Genomic DNA, 17,039 nt, shown 5'->3' with positions numbered 1-17,039 from the left:
TGGTAAAAGTCTTTAAGCAAAACCAATTAAGTGCCACTGGTCTAAATATCCCCAATGTTAATATCTATAACAGATACACAAAAAAAAGATACTTTGTCAGTTTTCTTCACTGCATTTAATCAGGAGAACATCAGTTCTCTGGGTCACTCTGCCCATGTGTTTCTCTTTCTCCATACCCACCCGTCAGTGAAAGGGCACTTTCAGGTCATCTGCTCATGCTATCCACAGACCCTGCTCAAATCTCTGATTTCAGGATTAGGGCAAAATATTAAAGGGCTGGTTTGCTGCTCTAGTCTTGTTATTGCAGCGATCATTGTCATGATACCCACAATCCATTAGCAGATAAGTGCTGAACTAGTGAGTGGGCTCTGTAAAGCTGCCTCTAATAGCATTCTCAGGAGGATCCCAAGGCCTGTGTTCTACATGCTTCCTCATCACCGGCCTCTTATCTGAGCGTGCACTCGTTCCAACCAAATGGAGCCTGAATAATATTAAGTTGAGAAATTGGAGGTACAAAGCAGCTTTTTATATGCACTCTGATATAGAGGAAGAAATATCAGAAACTGTTGAAGCAGAAATGACTCAGCGCTCCAGAGAGGGGGATGTGTGTATGTGCTGGTGTGTGTATATAAAAGCACTACTTGTTTCAGTATGAAAACACTGATGTGGAGTCTGTGAAGTCTCTTACTCTTCAGCCGTTTTAGGCAAGTGAGTAAAAGGGTTTCCTTACAAAAAATGTACTGTGGGGGCTTCACGGTACTGTACTTCAATATATACCACTTTACTGAATGATTACCATGAATAATGTTTACTGCATATGGTACTGCAGGTACTACAAATATATATATATAAAAAAACATGGTATGTTAATTCTCTCTCCCTTGTGGAATTTTTGGCTGCTATAAGACCATCACAGCCTTTGCAGGAACAGATCTTCTCATAAAAGTCCTACAACCCTACAAGAAGGCAAATAAAAAGAGCATGTTCCCTCATGTGTGAGCACCTTGCATTTAGTTTTGGTAACTTCGAGAAAAGTAGAGAAAGAAAATCCCCTACTAGACAGAATTGAGAGTGCAGATCATAATGTGGCATTGCTAATTTAACACGTTAGCTCAGAAAAGACGTGTGAACAGGACATTTGGGTAAAATTTGAAGAGGATGTGGTCAGAGCTCAGCGTTAGAAAAGAGAGAACGATGTTTACTGCGGCTATTTTCAAACAGCTTTGTTGTTTTTTCAAACTCTTTTTTTTAGTCAAGGGCCAGTTTGCAAAGAAAACACATCTCAGTCTGACTGTGTAAAAAGAGTAGCTTGCTAATTTGTTCAGGTGGCTTTATTTCCTAGATGAATACTCAATTTTTTTCAAATCCACGCTCACCCCCAGAGTGTTTCAGAGGATCTTGAAATTGGAGGGGTTCGCTAATTAGACACCCAGTACAAATGATCTTTCATGAGTTCAGTAACTTTGTTGAAGTAATTACACAGTACAACATTATTCTTGGATAATTTCCAGAAAAACACAGCATCGTGAGCATGTGCGTTTTTACCCTCCTCGCTCTCTTAGATCATCACTGATTTTTGTCATAGAAACTGCAAAGCTGAAGGTTTAATGACTCTTTCCTCACATGGTCATTATTTAAACGTCCCTTGTTAACGTCAGGCAGTTTATACCCAGAAAAAAAAAATGGGAGAGTACAAAGTGAGAGCTTCGTAGAAGGCTGATGTAGGGCAGAGTCATTTACGGACAGACGAGGAGGTTAATATCAGTGCAATATACTTCTCACACATGAAGACCACAGATTTGTATGGATTGGAGGTAGACAAACTAGACCAGTTTTAGGCGAAAAAACAGGCGGTAATTAGTCAACTCAGCGTCACATGCAGCAGAAAACTGAAAATAGGGCTGGAATGAGCTACCAACTTTATTAGAATATGATTCGCCTTAAGCTGACACATCACAATGAGTCATTAGTTCACCTCCATAACCAACACACAGAGTCAAATCACACGCGTCAGGAAGGTTAGAGTGGCACTATCTGATAAACTCGTGTTGTGACCCAAAGGAGTGGCTCTCTTCTCTTTTCACATGATTAAAAGCCATGCCCTCTGAACTGAAGGCCAAGGGCAGGGTGGATGCTTGCTGTCACTTTTCCTCAGCAGGCCAGGTTTCTTAAACAACATCCACCCCGACCTCGCAATCACTGCTGATGCACTCAGCGCTCCATCTTTGTGCCTTGAACTCCTAGCCGTTTTTTAATAAAATACCACTTAGTGGCTACCAAAAGCCTGGCTTTCTCTGTATAGCCTGAGGACAAATTAATATTTCAATCATTTGGGGATTGGAGGAAAAGCCAGGTCGCATTCCCGTCAGCGTCCCTCCCGCCTCCTTCCTCCTCTCCACGTCGTCTGCATACCTATTTTGAAAATCCGATTGAGAGGTCACTCTATTTGAACCGATCTGATTGGCTGTCACCTCTAATCTGACGGACAAGCAGATGTTCCTTTCGGGCATGCTCAGTGGGATCCGTCGGCGGGCCAACAAGGACACACGGCGATGGCAGGGAGGGGCGGGCAGTCTGAATCTGCCACTTTCCCTCAGCATTAGCATGCCTCTTAATGACCAGTTAAGAGGCAGGGCCGCAAATGAGTTGTGACAAGCGCCGCTGAAAACGGAGTCTTTTTCCCTCATTCCTGCTGCCTCTCAATCAACATTTAAACGCCTGGACGGCCTGACATAATTCCACAATAATTATCACTCCTGGTCTTCTCCTTGGCCGGGACAGAAGTCAGATTGGATCTCATCACAGTGGAATAATGCTGACCAACAATAACTTTGTTTTTCTCTTTCTCTCTCCTCAGGGATGGGGCAGCCGGCTCAGGCAGGCCGGTTTAATCCGGTCGAGGTGAAGCAGGAGCCGGTGGACGGCGCTCCCTCTGCCTCCCAAGAGTCCATCCAGGAGCACAGCCTGGACCTGAGCAAGAAAGACCACAGGTATCCCATCATCCTCCCCCTCTCGGCTCGCGCCCAGACCCGCCCCGCGGTGATTTATCTCTCGAATAATGCCGTATTGTGTTAATTAGTGTGAGTGCTCTTGTTAAAACCCCCTTCACAAGGTGGGTCTGTGGAGTGATCAAGGAGGACGAGATTTACACGCTCCCTCCTTCTCCCAGCGCCGAGGCCTCCTTTGAGGAAATCCATCATACGAATGCAAAAATTCTCTCATAATGCCCTCTTTTCATAATGCACATCAAGTATGAGGCGTTACATGTTTGCACATTCATTTAGATGAAAGTGTGTTTGCATAAACCCTAATTTCCAGGATCTTGCATTTTTTTTCTTCATTGTATATTCACAATCTAGGATAAATTATAATATTTACTGTTCTCATGCAAATCCTGCCTAAACCCTGTTCATTTTGCGTGTTCTAGTACTGAATCAAACGGACACCCTGTGCTGGGAAATACATCTCTTTTATCCTCACTTATGAATAAGGTAAGATTCATCCATCAAACGCTTTTCATCCCAAGACAAATTAGCAGGATGCAGAGGGGGCTGTTTGTTTTTTAATGTTTCACCGCTAATAGGATGAGTTTGTATCATTTAAATTTTCCAGCCATTTTTCATACAGTGTAATTTCAGCCCGCCGCTCGCAAATTAATATAATGAAGCAGGAGCCGGTTGCCACGGCAGATATATAGAGATGTTTGTTTTTTGATGAGCTGTTTTGAACTCTCCGTGCTTTTTTTTCTCAGGCTTTCTTCTTTTTCTCCTCCATCTGCTCTATCTTTATTTATGGACTTTGTAAATTATTTGATTAAAAAGTCAGCGCTTAGAAAAAAGAGCAACTGTCACCCTCATTTTTTAAAAAGACGAAATGGTGCCGAACAGATATTTAAATGTTGTGTGTTTTTGTGGGGATTAAAATGGACATTGTTTTAATCATACATCATCTATGACTAATATAAATGGTGTGCATGTACCATTACCTTGATGATTTAAATAGAAAACTCGCTCTAGTTCTCCTGACGGCTTAGCTCAGCTCTCTCTCTCTCTCTCTCTCTTCCTGTCTCTCTCTCTCTCTCTCTCTCTGCTTCATATACAGTACTGAACGGAAACACATTTGAAGCCTCAAACATAAAGTGCACGAAAACTCTTGTGTATTTAGTCTATCCTTGAGAAGAACTAATCTTTTTGCAAACTGTGTGATGAAACGTGCCTAAGCATATGTTTGTGTGTGTAGATGAATCCTGGTTTCTTTAGTGCTTTGGATCTGAAGTCAGAGCTGGAGGGAGCTCAGGCGGCAGACGGCTCAGACGCAGCTCATTATCTCAGTAGGGTAATGAAGAGGTCAGACCCAGAGAAACACACTGAGCAGTGGAGGACCTACCTGCGCAGGTGCCTGAAATCATCTTTTGTCCCTACAGAGTTGTTTCCAGCTTTAGTTTTACTTTTCAAAGTGTCGTCTACACTTTTTTTTAAAGCATGGAACTGAGACTTGTTTAATTTTCTTTCACATTAGTTATGTGAGTCTTTCTTTCTTAATGCTTTTTATTTTTTATTATATTATTCATTTGTATTTTCTTTTATTTATTCAAGTGAACATTCATTAACATTTTTTAATATATTTTATTAATTATTATTATTTATTTTTTATATATATCAATCCTTATGATTTTACCTGTATGCTAACTACATAACACCCTAAGTTTCTAAATAAATGTTTTATACACCATCTGCAATTTAACACACACACACACACACACACACACATATTTGTTTTTTTCCCTATACATCTGATTTTTATTAACTTTTTATAAAGATTTTTGTCTACATGGAATATTTCTACATAAATCAGTTTAGAATAATTAATAAAATTTTCAAGCAAAAACATGAAAAGAAATGGTGAACAGTTGCACACCTTAAATATACACTTTCCCCTATAAATTGTAACCTTAAATCCTGGACATGTTATTTATGTCATGAACTATCACCAGTATGCCCAAATAGATCTTCCATTACAGAAAACACAGCCATGTCTTGGCTGCACATCCTCTGTGTTTTGTTGAAGATGGTGTCTGGTTTTTGTCACCATCCATCTTTATGATGTACCCTTTTGCTTGTCAGTGCCATCCACAGTGTTTATTCCCAGGTTGTTATGTGGAAAGAGAAGATTTATCCAGAGCATGTGATGTTATGTACAGTATTTGCTTACAAAGCCCTAGCAAAATGTCCCAGCTAGAGACCTGCTGCTTTTGGCTCAGGCATAATTCACGTAAAAAAAACCCACCTTATTCAAAGTCAGATCCTAATGAGCTAAACTGAGAATACGAGAGTAACTGACCTGGATTTACGAGCAGGTCGACCCTTTACGTCCTTTTAAAGTTTCTCTTTCTTACAATCTTTGTACAGGTATGACACTGATGATTTCTGTGAAGCCCAGTGTGATTTCTTGCACAAGATACATTTTCATTGCCTGGTGGAAGATTGTGGGGCGCTTTTCAGCACGGTGGACGGAGCCATCAAACACGCCAAGTGAGGAGCGCTCTAGTACTGGAGCATTACAATCAAACATAATGAATAAAATCAAAGTTTTTAAATGTTAAGGTTCACACCAACACACAAGCGCACATACTCACACGTACACAAAATTTACATGATTATGATCTAGTAATGTTAATTTGCTACTATGTTTGGCAGCTCTAATGGGTGAATCACCTCTCTGTCATTAGCTTCCACTTCAGAGCCAACCTGAAGGTTAAATCGGAGCCCCCTTTAAACGAGAGCAAGGAATCCAATGATAGCGCCCCTAATCAAATGGCTGTCCCCATTTCCATGGCCAAGACGCCTCCCATGGAGGTGCCCAGCCTGGCTGCGTCAGGGGGCTACAGCTCTTCCCCTTCTCTCCAAGCCTGGAAGCAGCTGGCCGGATCGATCCCCCAACTTCCCGCCTCCATGCCCAGTATGCCAGCCACTTCCCCTCTGGCCACCACCTCGCTGGAAAACGCCAAGCCTCAGGTCAAGCCTGGCTTCCTGCAGTTTCAGGAGAAGTGAGTAGACATTGTCATTCTTGTAAATTCACGATACCGTGGTGGTATGATTTGAATGGTCTGTGCTGCCTGTATTTCCATGTCTTCTGTGCAGTTTTAAATATCTGACAGACGTTTCGTCACGCTTATCTCCCACAGTGATCCTTGTCTGGCCACAGACTGCAAATACTCGAATAAGTTCCACTTCCACTGTCTGTTTGGAAATTGCAAATATGTGTGTAAGACATCCGGGAAGGCTGAATCACATTGCCTGGACCACATAAACCCCAATAACAACCTGGTGAATGTGCGAGACCAGTTCTCCTACTATTCTCTGCAGTGTCTTTGTCCTAACCAGGTGAGCTTGATTTTTAGAGGTAATATTGTGTCAGACATTCATTATTGTGTAACATACTGTAGACTTCCATTCAAAGGTTTGAGGTTGGTAAGAGTATTTTGAAAGATGTCTACCAAGGGTGCATTTATTTGATCAAAAATACAGTAAAAACAGTATTCACAATAAATAATAAATTTTTCCTTCAAAAAGCTGAATTTTCAGCATCATTACTCAATTTTTCATTGTCACATGATCTTTCAGAAATCATTCTAATATGCTAATTCGGTGCTCAAGAAAGATTTATTATTGTCATCAATGTTGAAAACATAACTGCTACACAATTTCAGGAATCTTTGATAAACATAAAGAACAGCATTTATTTAAAATTGAGATGTTTTGTGTTATATCATATCATATCATATCATATCATATCATATCATATCAAAATTACCATTTTAATGCATCCTTGCTGAATAAAAGTATTAATTTTCCAGTGTTTAAAAAAAAAAATCTCAGTGGCCTCAACCAACCCATTTTATACCCATAACTTACAATTTCCTTATTTAAAAAAGATTAAAAATTAAAATTATAAAGCTGTCTAAATTATTTCAAACTGTAAACCTAGAAATGCCTTGCATTTATTTTGAAGGATGGTACAATCACATAGTTACCACCCGAACACCCTGTGAACCACTGTAAAAATAACATGAAATAAAATAAATAATAATAAATAAAAAAATGCATAGCAACACCCTGGCAACCACCAACAACACCCTAGTTCCATGGCAATAACCTTTGCACAGACAAACACCTTCTTTTCAGAAAACATATAAATGACATTTAAAACACTGAAGACAAAAGCCTAGGTACATATTTATTTCACCACAACAAACAAACTAACTTAAAAAACGAAAGCCACCTTGGAGACCCCAAAGCTGTATAAAATAAACAAGTTTTGCTTTTCATCAAAAATTCCATCATTAATAGAAAAAAGCCCTCCCCTTCCTGCAACTTGAATTTGGAGCAAAACCTGTTTAAATGAATTCATTTATGCGTCCCATCCCCACTTCTCGGAGCTCCCCCCTCCTCTCCAGAGTAGAGTGGGTTCTGTTTATGTGCTCCTGGGGGAACTGCCTCTCTGGAAACAGATGGTGGTGCAGAAACAGGTTACATTGCGGAGGACACACACATGCATGCACACGCAGACTAATGAATTGATAAAAGAGCTGTTTTAGAAATAGATGAATCGCCAAATGAACTAATTGGTGTGTTGTTATTGGGGTCAGTGGCTACAACGTGAACCTAAACTTCAGATTTCCACTGGTCAGTGAGGCTGGTCCTGTCAATGCTCTGGGAAAGAAAGAGGAAAAGGATTTAATGAGCACACGTAACCTACTTCTTCCCTTTGGTACCCTGAGTAATGAGTAACTAACTGACAAATGATCAGACCCCATTTTTGTTCAGAAGATGGTTGGTTTAGTAATGATTGTAAATTAATGTAATATGTAATAATTGGCTTGTGAATTAACTGTAGAAAACTGAACCACGGAGACTTGTGCAAAATGTTCTCGGCCTGAGTTTTTATGTATTTGCTGTTCTCTTTAGCACTGTGAGTTTCGCATGAGGGGCCATTATCATTGTCTGAGACCTGGCTGTTTCTTCGTCACCAACATCACCACCAAACTTCCTTGGCACGTCAAGAAGCACGAGAAAGCTGAAAGACGTGCCGCTAACGGCTTCAAATACTTCACCAAGAGAGAAGAATGTGGCAGACTAGGTAAGAACCAGCTATTCATGTATTAAAAGAAACGTATAGATCACAGAGCGATAGTTCGCATAAAAATTACAATTCTGTCATGTTCCTTTAATCCTTCTCAACCCATTGGAAATCTAATTTGCTTGATTCTGTGTGGTTTGCTAAGTAATTTAGCGAATTCAGCATCATGAAATAGTACAAACCTTACATGTCACAGCCTCCCACACTCCACATTGTTTCAGTCACCGTTCACATTAGTTACTCGTGTTTCCAAACACTCTCTGTTCATCCGAGCTCCCACCTTATTTTCAAGCAGTCACTGCAAGCTTGATGTTTGTAATGCAGCTGGAAGAATCAGAGATGGAGTGAAATCAGAGATGATGTAACTGTAATTTCATATCGATGCCATCACCTGCAATGAAAACACTTTTTCCACTGGCTCTGGCTACAGGAAAAGTGCCGTTTTTCGAGTTGAGTCACTAATTGCCATGCTGTTCACAGCAAAACATACAGAGCGTGAAACGGCTGCGCTTCGCACTTATTCACTGAATTTTGAGTATGTTTCTCAGAAGCTGTTATCTCATTAGTATCTGTGCATTGATATTTTGTCAATTGAATGGTTTACATTGACAACAGAGTCAGCGCGCCCGCAGCCGTTTACATTTTGCAGAACAAACACGTTTGGTGGAATTAAAGATGGTCTTGTCTCATTGTAAAACTGGGGACGTTTTATTTATATTACCGAAAACAGGCTGAGAAAAATGGTGTCTGCCTTTTTGTCATACATTAATACTTCAGTATTTATAGTAGGCAATCAAACAGAGGTTGTTTTCTTGGGTATATTTAACCTGTCAGGAATGAGCAATTACATATGTTTGTTAATTACTGTGCCTGTCGAGCTCAGTCTGTTTGTGTTGCTCTTTTTCAAGCCTCGATCATCATCACAACCAGGCAGATTAAAAGTTTGCAATTTATTTTCTTTCTACTCCCCTCCCCTTAAAGGGAGAGTTCACCCAAAAAATTGTGCACCCTCCTTTAGAGCCAAACCCATCTGCTATGGAACATGAAGAAATGGAGATTGTGAATGGGGATGGTGCTGTTGAGCCATAAAAGAACAAAAATCATAATAAAAAGAGGTCAGTGTATGTTTTTATGGCCTGTAGGTCCAACTGAATCTGTATAAAAGCTTCAACTGTATGAAAAAGAAATGATGATCAAATTTTGGGTGAACTGTCCCTTTAAGTTAAGATAAAAAGAACATTTAATGAAGAGTGGAGAGTATCACAAGTGTCCACAGAGTATAAGGTCTCTCCTGTTGCATGGTTAGTGGCATAAACCAGGGACATATGACAAAAGCAAGCTGTACAGTCATAAAGAATTGATGGTTCAGCTGGACTGGGAAAGTGGTATCCATGGCAGCAACATTAAACAGAACACCGGCGATGAGGTTACCAGGATCTGGTGGCACAAGAGCCCTGATATTTTAGCATGTGCTCATATTTACTCAACTCTGCCTTTTTAAAGTATATCACCCTTGTGTACAAAAGCAATCTGACAACAGGCGGCTTGTTGTGCGGTGCCACGGGTGCCATGGTAACGCACAAGCCCGCACCTGCCCTGAATGCTACTCTTTTAATTATTTCAGCACGCATTATTCACAATAAAATTATTACGAGCACCCTACAATATTTGATTAGTGCGCAGAGGCAGTCTTTAAATTTGAAAACATATAGCAATTAAAATCTGTAGGGCCCTTTGTGTAGAAAAAAATAAATAATAAAAAAAAAACGCGGAGGGACAGGCGTGAGGGGGAGGAAATACACCAGCAACAGATAGGTCGTGAAAAATGAATTTAATATGGAAATAATTGTGTGTTTACTTTGGTTTGCAGGGTTGTGCGTTATTGCTTCTCCAAATGCAGAATGTATTTATGTAAATTCCAAATTGAATAAAAGATGTCATTGTAATAAAAGAGCACCACAGGTCTAATCTTCAAAAGGTTCGACTTTCCCAGTGTGACACTGGACTCATCTGCTCTGTCTCACCACATTATGCAGGCGCGGGACGGAAGCACAATGTCCTCATTACCTCGTTGAGGATCCATGATGTATGTTGTCCCTGAAACCCAGGCGCGATGAAGACGGTCTTTGCTCAAGTTAATTTTGTCGCTCGTCTCTTGCAGGGTGCAAATACAACCAAGTTAACAGCCACTTCCATTGTATCCGTGAGGGCTGTCAGTTCTCCTTCCTGCTCAAGCACCAGATGACCTCCCATGCCCGCAAACACATGAGGCGGATGCTGGGTAAAAACTTCGACAGAGTTCCTTCCCAGGTACGAAGAAATTGATGACGTCTTTTGAAGATCACTGCCATAAGTGATCATAAATTACTTTATATATATATATTTTCATGCCTGCCACTTGAGTGCAAATTATTTTATTCATTGGGCATTTATTGGATTGTTTGGTATTCTGTACTTTAGATGGTCTCTCATGGCAACCGACCTGAAGAGATGCAACACATGGCCAGTCTAGCTTCGTCCGGTGTGGTAGGCAGCCACCCTAGTCTGACCCCCAACTTCTCCAGCATGATGGATGAAAATGATGACTACATGGACTACACCGGTGGAGGAAGCCCACTGGGTCTCTCCTCAGAGTCCTCCAACCAAGACCGCAGTTGCACCAGCACCCCCGTGGGCAACGATAGTTCGCCAGCAGGTGAGTCGACCTCATTAATGACTATGGTTGTCAATATACAAGACAGACTAAATGATATTTATGAAATTATAAAGCACTAAATTTGTTATATAGTCTCCACACACCGCTCAGATGAATGCCAACCCCCTCCCTACATAAGGGAGGTATCCCAGACTTTTTTTTCATCTCTAATGTTATTGAAATTAGCCACACACAGAGATAGCACAAGTTATTGACCATTTTCCTCTAGGCTTAAATGTTTTTTTTTTGGTTGCTTTTTTGGGGGGGAAATATGACATAAAATGTGCAGGTGTTACTTTAATGGGAACTCTGTGACAGCCCTAGACTCTATAAACAGCCAAAAATAATCTGGGTGCAGTCTATGCTTTTTTAGCCAATCAGTAAACTTGAAGGCATGTCAGTCATTGTCTGTGGGATTTTGAGAGCCCTTTGATTGAAGGGATGGGCAACAGGTCTAATTCACAGGCGTAAATTAGAGAACTGGCTAACAATGCTACAGCGCCTTTAAATCTGGGCCTTTGGTCTTTGAATCTGTGCTTTCCTTCACTGAATTGATTTTTATAGTTTCACTGTTTGATTTCAAATGTTATCTTCCATTCTCATCACTGTTGCTTTTGGCTGTTGTCTGACTTTTGTTACCATTTGGCTTTCATTATTTCATTACTTGATCTCTTTCCCTTTTTACCTCCCCACCCTTGTGTCTTGTACCTTCCTGTCTCTGTTACCATCCTTCTTTGGCACCGTGTCTCTGTAGGACCAGGCTGTCCGGTCCCTGCCACCACTACCTCTGCTGACTCTCCTCCTCCTTCTCAATCTGCACCTCCTCCTCCACCTCCTCATCAGCCTGCGCTCCAGAGTCAGCCTCCATCTCTCTCCTCGGCTCTTCTCCGGCCACCACTCCCCTCGCTCCCATATCTCCTCTCCCCATCCTGTCTGTCATACTCTCTGCTCAGCGCCTCTCTTGGAGCCACTAGGAGTGTTGTCATGCCAACCAACACACCAGCTTTCAGCCCCATCATTCCTACTTCGTCTTCGGTTAAAAATGACGTCCCTATAGTGCAGGACGCTGCAGGTACCTATCCCGTCTCCACCTGAACACTGCAGCTCTAGAGTCACGGTAGTTTGGACTAGGGCTTATTAGCTGGTTACAACTCTTTAGTATTTTACACATGCAGTGCAGTTCATACAAGCCACCGAGGTGGTGGTTTTAGTCTTGTGTAGTACATTGCACACCTGCCATTAGGTCCACTGTCTGAAATGCTGTCCATTAGTAGCCTGCTGTAAAGGGCTGGTTTAATCATGCCAGGCTTTAATAGAGTCATGTGATTCCTGCTGGCCAGGACAGGGAGCACATCATTAGCACTGACCTCAGGCTTATGGGAGGGAATCCTGCTCTCCCATAAAGCCAGATGTACGGAAGCACCTTTGAACTCTCCCAATACCTAGACGTGACAATCACGTTAAAATGTCACCAGTACATTATACAAATGGGACTGTCTTTGTTTGATTATGGCATGGAATCACATTATATAGTACATTGCTGTAGGAGGAACCTTTGTGGGTAGCTTTGATAGGGCGCATGTAGCTACTTCTGCTTGCAGAATTGCTTTGCTGCTCATCGTAATGAGTGAAGTCTAACCCGTATATGCCTTTTTGCAAACAGGTAACACCATCTCTATTCCGACGGCAACTGGGGCCAAGAAACGCTTCTGGATCATCGAGGACATGTCACCCTTCGGCAAGCGCCGCAAGACCGCTTCATCTCGCAAGATGCTGGATGAAGGCATGATGCTGGAGGGGTTCCGCCGCTACGACCTCTATGAGGACTGCAAGGATACGGGCTGTCAATTCTCCCTGAAGGTAACCCACTATCACTGCACGCGGGAGAACTGTGGCTACAAGTTCTGTGGCCGCACCCACATGTACAAGCACGCCCAGCACCACGACCGTGTTGACAACCTGGTCTTGGATGATTTCAAGCGCTTCAAGTCTTCGTTGTGCTGCAACTTCCCCGACTGCCAGTTCTCTGGCAACAGCACCCACTTCCACTGCCTGCGCTGCGGCTTCCGCTGCACGGACAGCACCAAGGTGACGGCGCACCGCAAGCACCACGGCAAGCAGGATGTGATCAGCGCAGCTGGATTCTGCCAGTTCAGCTCCAGTGTGGACTGTGAGGTGGCTGACTGCAAGTACAAGCTCAAGTGTTCGCATTTCCACTGCACTTACCCAGAGTGCAAGCACACGGTGGTGGGCATGTCACAGATGGATTCCCACAAGCGTAAGCATGAGAAGCAAGAGAGGGGAGAGCTGCCTTCTGTCTCCCCCAACCAGGATGGAAACCACCACCACCACCATGCAGGCCTAGCCGTGCCCCCAATGCCCATGAATATGCCCCCAACCTCACCCGGCACACCGGGGCTGACCCACAAGAACATGGCCATGTACCTCCATTCGGCAGGGGCCACCAGTGAGTACGAGCATCCGGGCCTTGACAGCTCTCTGAACCTGGGCACGGACACCAACAGCTCCTTGTTCTTCCTGAAAAACGCTGCTGGGTTGGGCCTCAGTGACTCCATGGATCTGAGCAAAAAGATGTACCGGGAGCCACTGTCCCTGGCCACCAGTTCTGGCCCTGCTGCTTCAATGGGCCTGAGCCACCCTCAGGACGACACTACCGGCACATCCGGCGACCCCGAAGATGACCTGTCGGCTGAGGAAGAGCCGATAGCTGAGGAGGATGACGACGACGATGACGATGAAGAGGAGGAGGATATGAATACAGACTCGTATGAAGATTCCATGCCAGAGCCAGAAGTAGAAAAAGACAATGGAGAGAGTTTTGATGCTTCCATGAACCACGCTGAGACTTCCCAACTGGATAAAGAGGAGCCGGAGGCTGAGCCCTAATCTATGCTGTAGAAGGAGAACTATGAATTCCCTGAACAAACGCAAGTTTGAGTGGCCTCATTTATCATGCTTAGAGACACAGCAGATGACAAGAAAATAACCAACTACAAGAAAAGTGAAGGCCCAAAATGATTTATTATGATGTTTACAAGATGACCAACATTATTAATTTAATTATGCATTAAAAAATGAACAGAGAAATAGACAGACGAGGCCCTCTTTTACACATGGGTGGCTATGTAAACCTTTTCCTACACATCAGTCTTTTGTGTGTGTGCATGTTTGACTTTAATTTATTCGATTTCATTTGTTACTTTCTGTGTGTGGAAAAAAAATAAGGAAAAAACAATCTCTCTATATATGACTATCTATATAAAGTAGATGTGTGGATGTTAATGTACATTTTAATTGCAGTCACTAGATTGCAGGACCCTCGTACCAACCAGAAACAGACGAAAAGCGTTCAATGCAGGAAATCTTTTATAAAGAATGTTGCTCAAATAATTGATTCAGAAACATCTTGTGTCATTCTTATTATTCTTCTTATTATTGTTATTGAAGTGCAGGGGCCTGCATCAGTGCTTTGACTTGTATGCTTCTCCGTTGATCAGATGATTTTTTTATTATTATTATTATTTTTATTTACAGTTAACACAGTTCTCACTTAAACCTGCTGTCATGGTCAGTGGTGTCATAGGCTCCATTCCATGTGGACATTCGCCTGCATCTTCAGGACAAACAAAAAGTGACCAGTGACTGCAAAGCTTCAGGCCATAAAGCATTGATCTCAGTGAACGCTAGCTCTCACTTGATTTCTGTTCCTTCTCCATTTCTCAATGAGACCCATTTGGCATCGCATATTCATAGTGCACTTTTGTATAGATGAGAGCAGATACTCAAGCCTCTATTTAAGACGTTTTGTTATCTTTTACATTGATTGCATTACTATGGCTTTTTGTTTGTTTGTTTTTGTATTATTCTCTAATTGCACAGGCATGACCAGATGATGTGGGGGTGTCTCACTGTAAATGGGTCTGTTTCAATGGAGTCATTGCCCCCTGTGTTTCAGAGAGTTTGTAATGTGATGATGGTGCTACTGCCCAGTATAAATGGGAGGAGATTGCAGCAGATTACATGTCTTTGTTTTGATCCACAAATAGATGTCCTAAAGTGTCCATCAAACACAGAGCAGGAGACAAGCGTCTCTGAATGTAGGGAAAAGATGTTTGTATGTTATTTTTCTTTCCTTTTCCCTTCGCAGTTTCTGTAGCATGGAAGAAAAAAAAACAATAGTTGCAACAAAGTCTGAAGATGGAGACTGGCTTTTTCAAGCTTCTTTTTTCAGAAGCATCATATATCTATTTCTAAAAGAAGAGGAAACGTGGAGAGAGACTTTTTCTAGAGGACTGAATGGAGGACAGACATCACAAAGGCACCACGATGAATGCTAATGCTGGTGATGGAAAGTGTGTGATTTTATGAATTGTACAGACAGAAAACAATGTTTCAAGCTTTTGTTTTCTCTTTACAACAGCTGTGGTTTCGCTCCAATAATAAGAAGTTATTTAATATTTATGTGACCTTGCAATGAGAAAATTCTAGGGTGTTTTTGCACTTTTTAGGTTCATTTTTACCTTTTAAAATGATGGCATATATCTTTTAACAGGGAATTTGCTTTACAATGTTGTTTAGTTCACTTTGCTTTGATGCACAAATAGTCTTCAGTGTGACGAAGAACTGTTGTTCTGTGTTTTATTTAAGAAAAAAAAAAAACGCAAAAAAAAAAAAAGTTTTTTCTTCGCTTCCAAGATTGGCTGATTTCAATATGAAACAGGCATGCTAGAACCTGGCTTGTCTAACGAGTAACACTAATGATGACTGTAATTTAAATGAATTCTATACAGAGGAAATTATTGCAGTGCTTCGCTCCAAATTAAAAAAAAAAAAAAAAAAGAGAAGAATGATTTTTGTTTGCTTGGCCTCCATTGAATATAAACAAGGAAACGCGAGGCGAGGAAATGATGAATTATTTCCTAAACACGGCTTTGATCATAATATAGGCAACTAAATGTGTAGATGGTTATCTTCGACAATATTGTTTCAGGAGGAAAAAAAAAAGGTTGTATAGTATTTTCTTCTGTAAAAACTATATATGAACAAAAATGCTCTTTGATTAAAAGCTTCCTTTAAAAAGAAAATAAAAAGGAGAAATAAAGAATAAAAAGTAAAAAAACTGAACTAACACCAGTATAGTTTGCTTGTATGTGTGTGTGTGTGTGTGCGACAGTATGCAAGCGTGTGTGTGAGGTTTTATTGTTATTACCATGGTTTCCCCATAGTGGTAGAGGAATTAGTGGTAATTAAATCTATACGAGTCACATTATTGTTGCACTGAACATTGGAGTGTATTTCTACCTTTTACGCAACAAAGTCATCATTTTCAAAGCTGTATATCATGTGCGATCACAATAACGATGATATCTGCATAATTTAATACCATCCACAACTCTTTGTTTGCTATTGTTTTGGTGTTTGTTTTATTTAATTGAACTTATGTATTTTGCATATGGCATGCCCCTCTCACAGGCCGTTTGTTCTCTGGTCTCAAGTGCAAAGGCGCAGGACTCACACTGAAGCAGCTGTTTGCCTGGGAGATACTGTGCACTTGAATACATTTTATGTGTGTAAAATAGCAGGATTTGTAAAGAGTCGAAATAAAGAAATTCTAATTATTATAACAATGCAAATGTTCCACAAAGTGTTTCTCGATCTCATGGCTTGCGCGGTTAGTCGTAGGTAGTACTGCTGTGCTGTACTGAAAAGGTTTAACGAGACTGCGGTTAATAAGCCCCCCTCCCTCTGAGACTAACGCCGTTAAAGGGCACAAGTCCCCGGGTCTGTGGAATGACACAGAGAACGCCAGCAGCGCTGCTCTGACTGAGGAAGACAGCATTTTAACATCCTTATTACTTTACTCCATAGACCAAGCATTTTGTATAACAAATTCAATACGTGTGTACAAACAATAGCTCATAAAATTCTCACTCTGACATAGTCATGGAGCCATATTTAGGGTAAATGCTCTCTGGTGCATTTCGGGAAAGTTTCTATCTCTCTAAAAGGGTGTTTGTTTTTCATTCTTTTCTCTCATTGTGCAGGCTGCTCGTCGCTTTGACCAGCATATACCGTACTGTCCCACTCGCTACAGCTGTTCTCTTGCCTCACCCTCCTCTTCCTTCTGATGTGTCTTTAAATAAAAACGTGTAAAGCCACCACCATCTGTCTGCCAGCTGGCATC

General features: G+C 41.5%; 1 protein-coding gene across 5 annotated transcripts in view; it reads left to right on the top strand.

Annotated features, from left to right (window-relative positions):
* The window catches only part of casz1 (castor zinc finger 1), an 80,110-nt gene extending 63,626 nt beyond the window's left edge, over positions 1 to 16,484 (top strand). For 4 of the 5 annotated variants that reach the window (XM_042750493.1, XM_042750494.1, XM_042750495.1 and 1 more), the window contains 11 exons: positions 2,858 to 2,990; positions 3,428 to 3,491; positions 4,240 to 4,394; positions 5,409 to 5,531; positions 5,729 to 6,046; positions 6,185 to 6,383; positions 7,968 to 8,139; positions 10,301 to 10,449; positions 10,600 to 10,834; positions 11,589 to 11,906; positions 12,498 to 16,484. In XM_042750493.1, the coding sequence (XP_042606427.1) occupies positions 2,858 to 2,990; positions 3,428 to 3,491; positions 4,240 to 4,394; positions 5,409 to 5,531; positions 5,729 to 6,046; positions 6,185 to 6,383; positions 7,968 to 8,139; positions 10,301 to 10,449; positions 10,600 to 10,834; positions 11,589 to 11,906; positions 12,498 to 13,741 (3,110 nt within the window). In that variant the 3' untranslated portion in view covers positions 13,742 to 16,484. The remainder of the gene's footprint in view (positions 1 to 2,857; positions 2,991 to 3,427; positions 3,492 to 4,239; positions 4,395 to 5,408; positions 5,532 to 5,728; positions 6,047 to 6,184; positions 6,384 to 7,967; positions 8,140 to 10,300; positions 10,450 to 10,599; positions 10,835 to 11,588; positions 11,907 to 12,497) is intronic. The other variant, XM_042750496.1, reaches the window with a different exon arrangement.
* Positions 16,485 to 17,039: the final 555 nt, after the last annotated feature.

This window comes from Cyprinus carpio, chromosome B23, assembly GCF_018340385.1.
Source record: "Cyprinus carpio isolate SPL01 chromosome B23, ASM1834038v1, whole genome shotgun sequence".
Lineage (NCBI taxonomy): Eukaryota > Metazoa > Chordata > Actinopteri > Cypriniformes > Cyprinidae > Cyprinus > Cyprinus carpio.
Note: the sequence above shows the minus strand (reverse complement) of the source record. Positions and strands in the feature narration are given on the sequence as shown.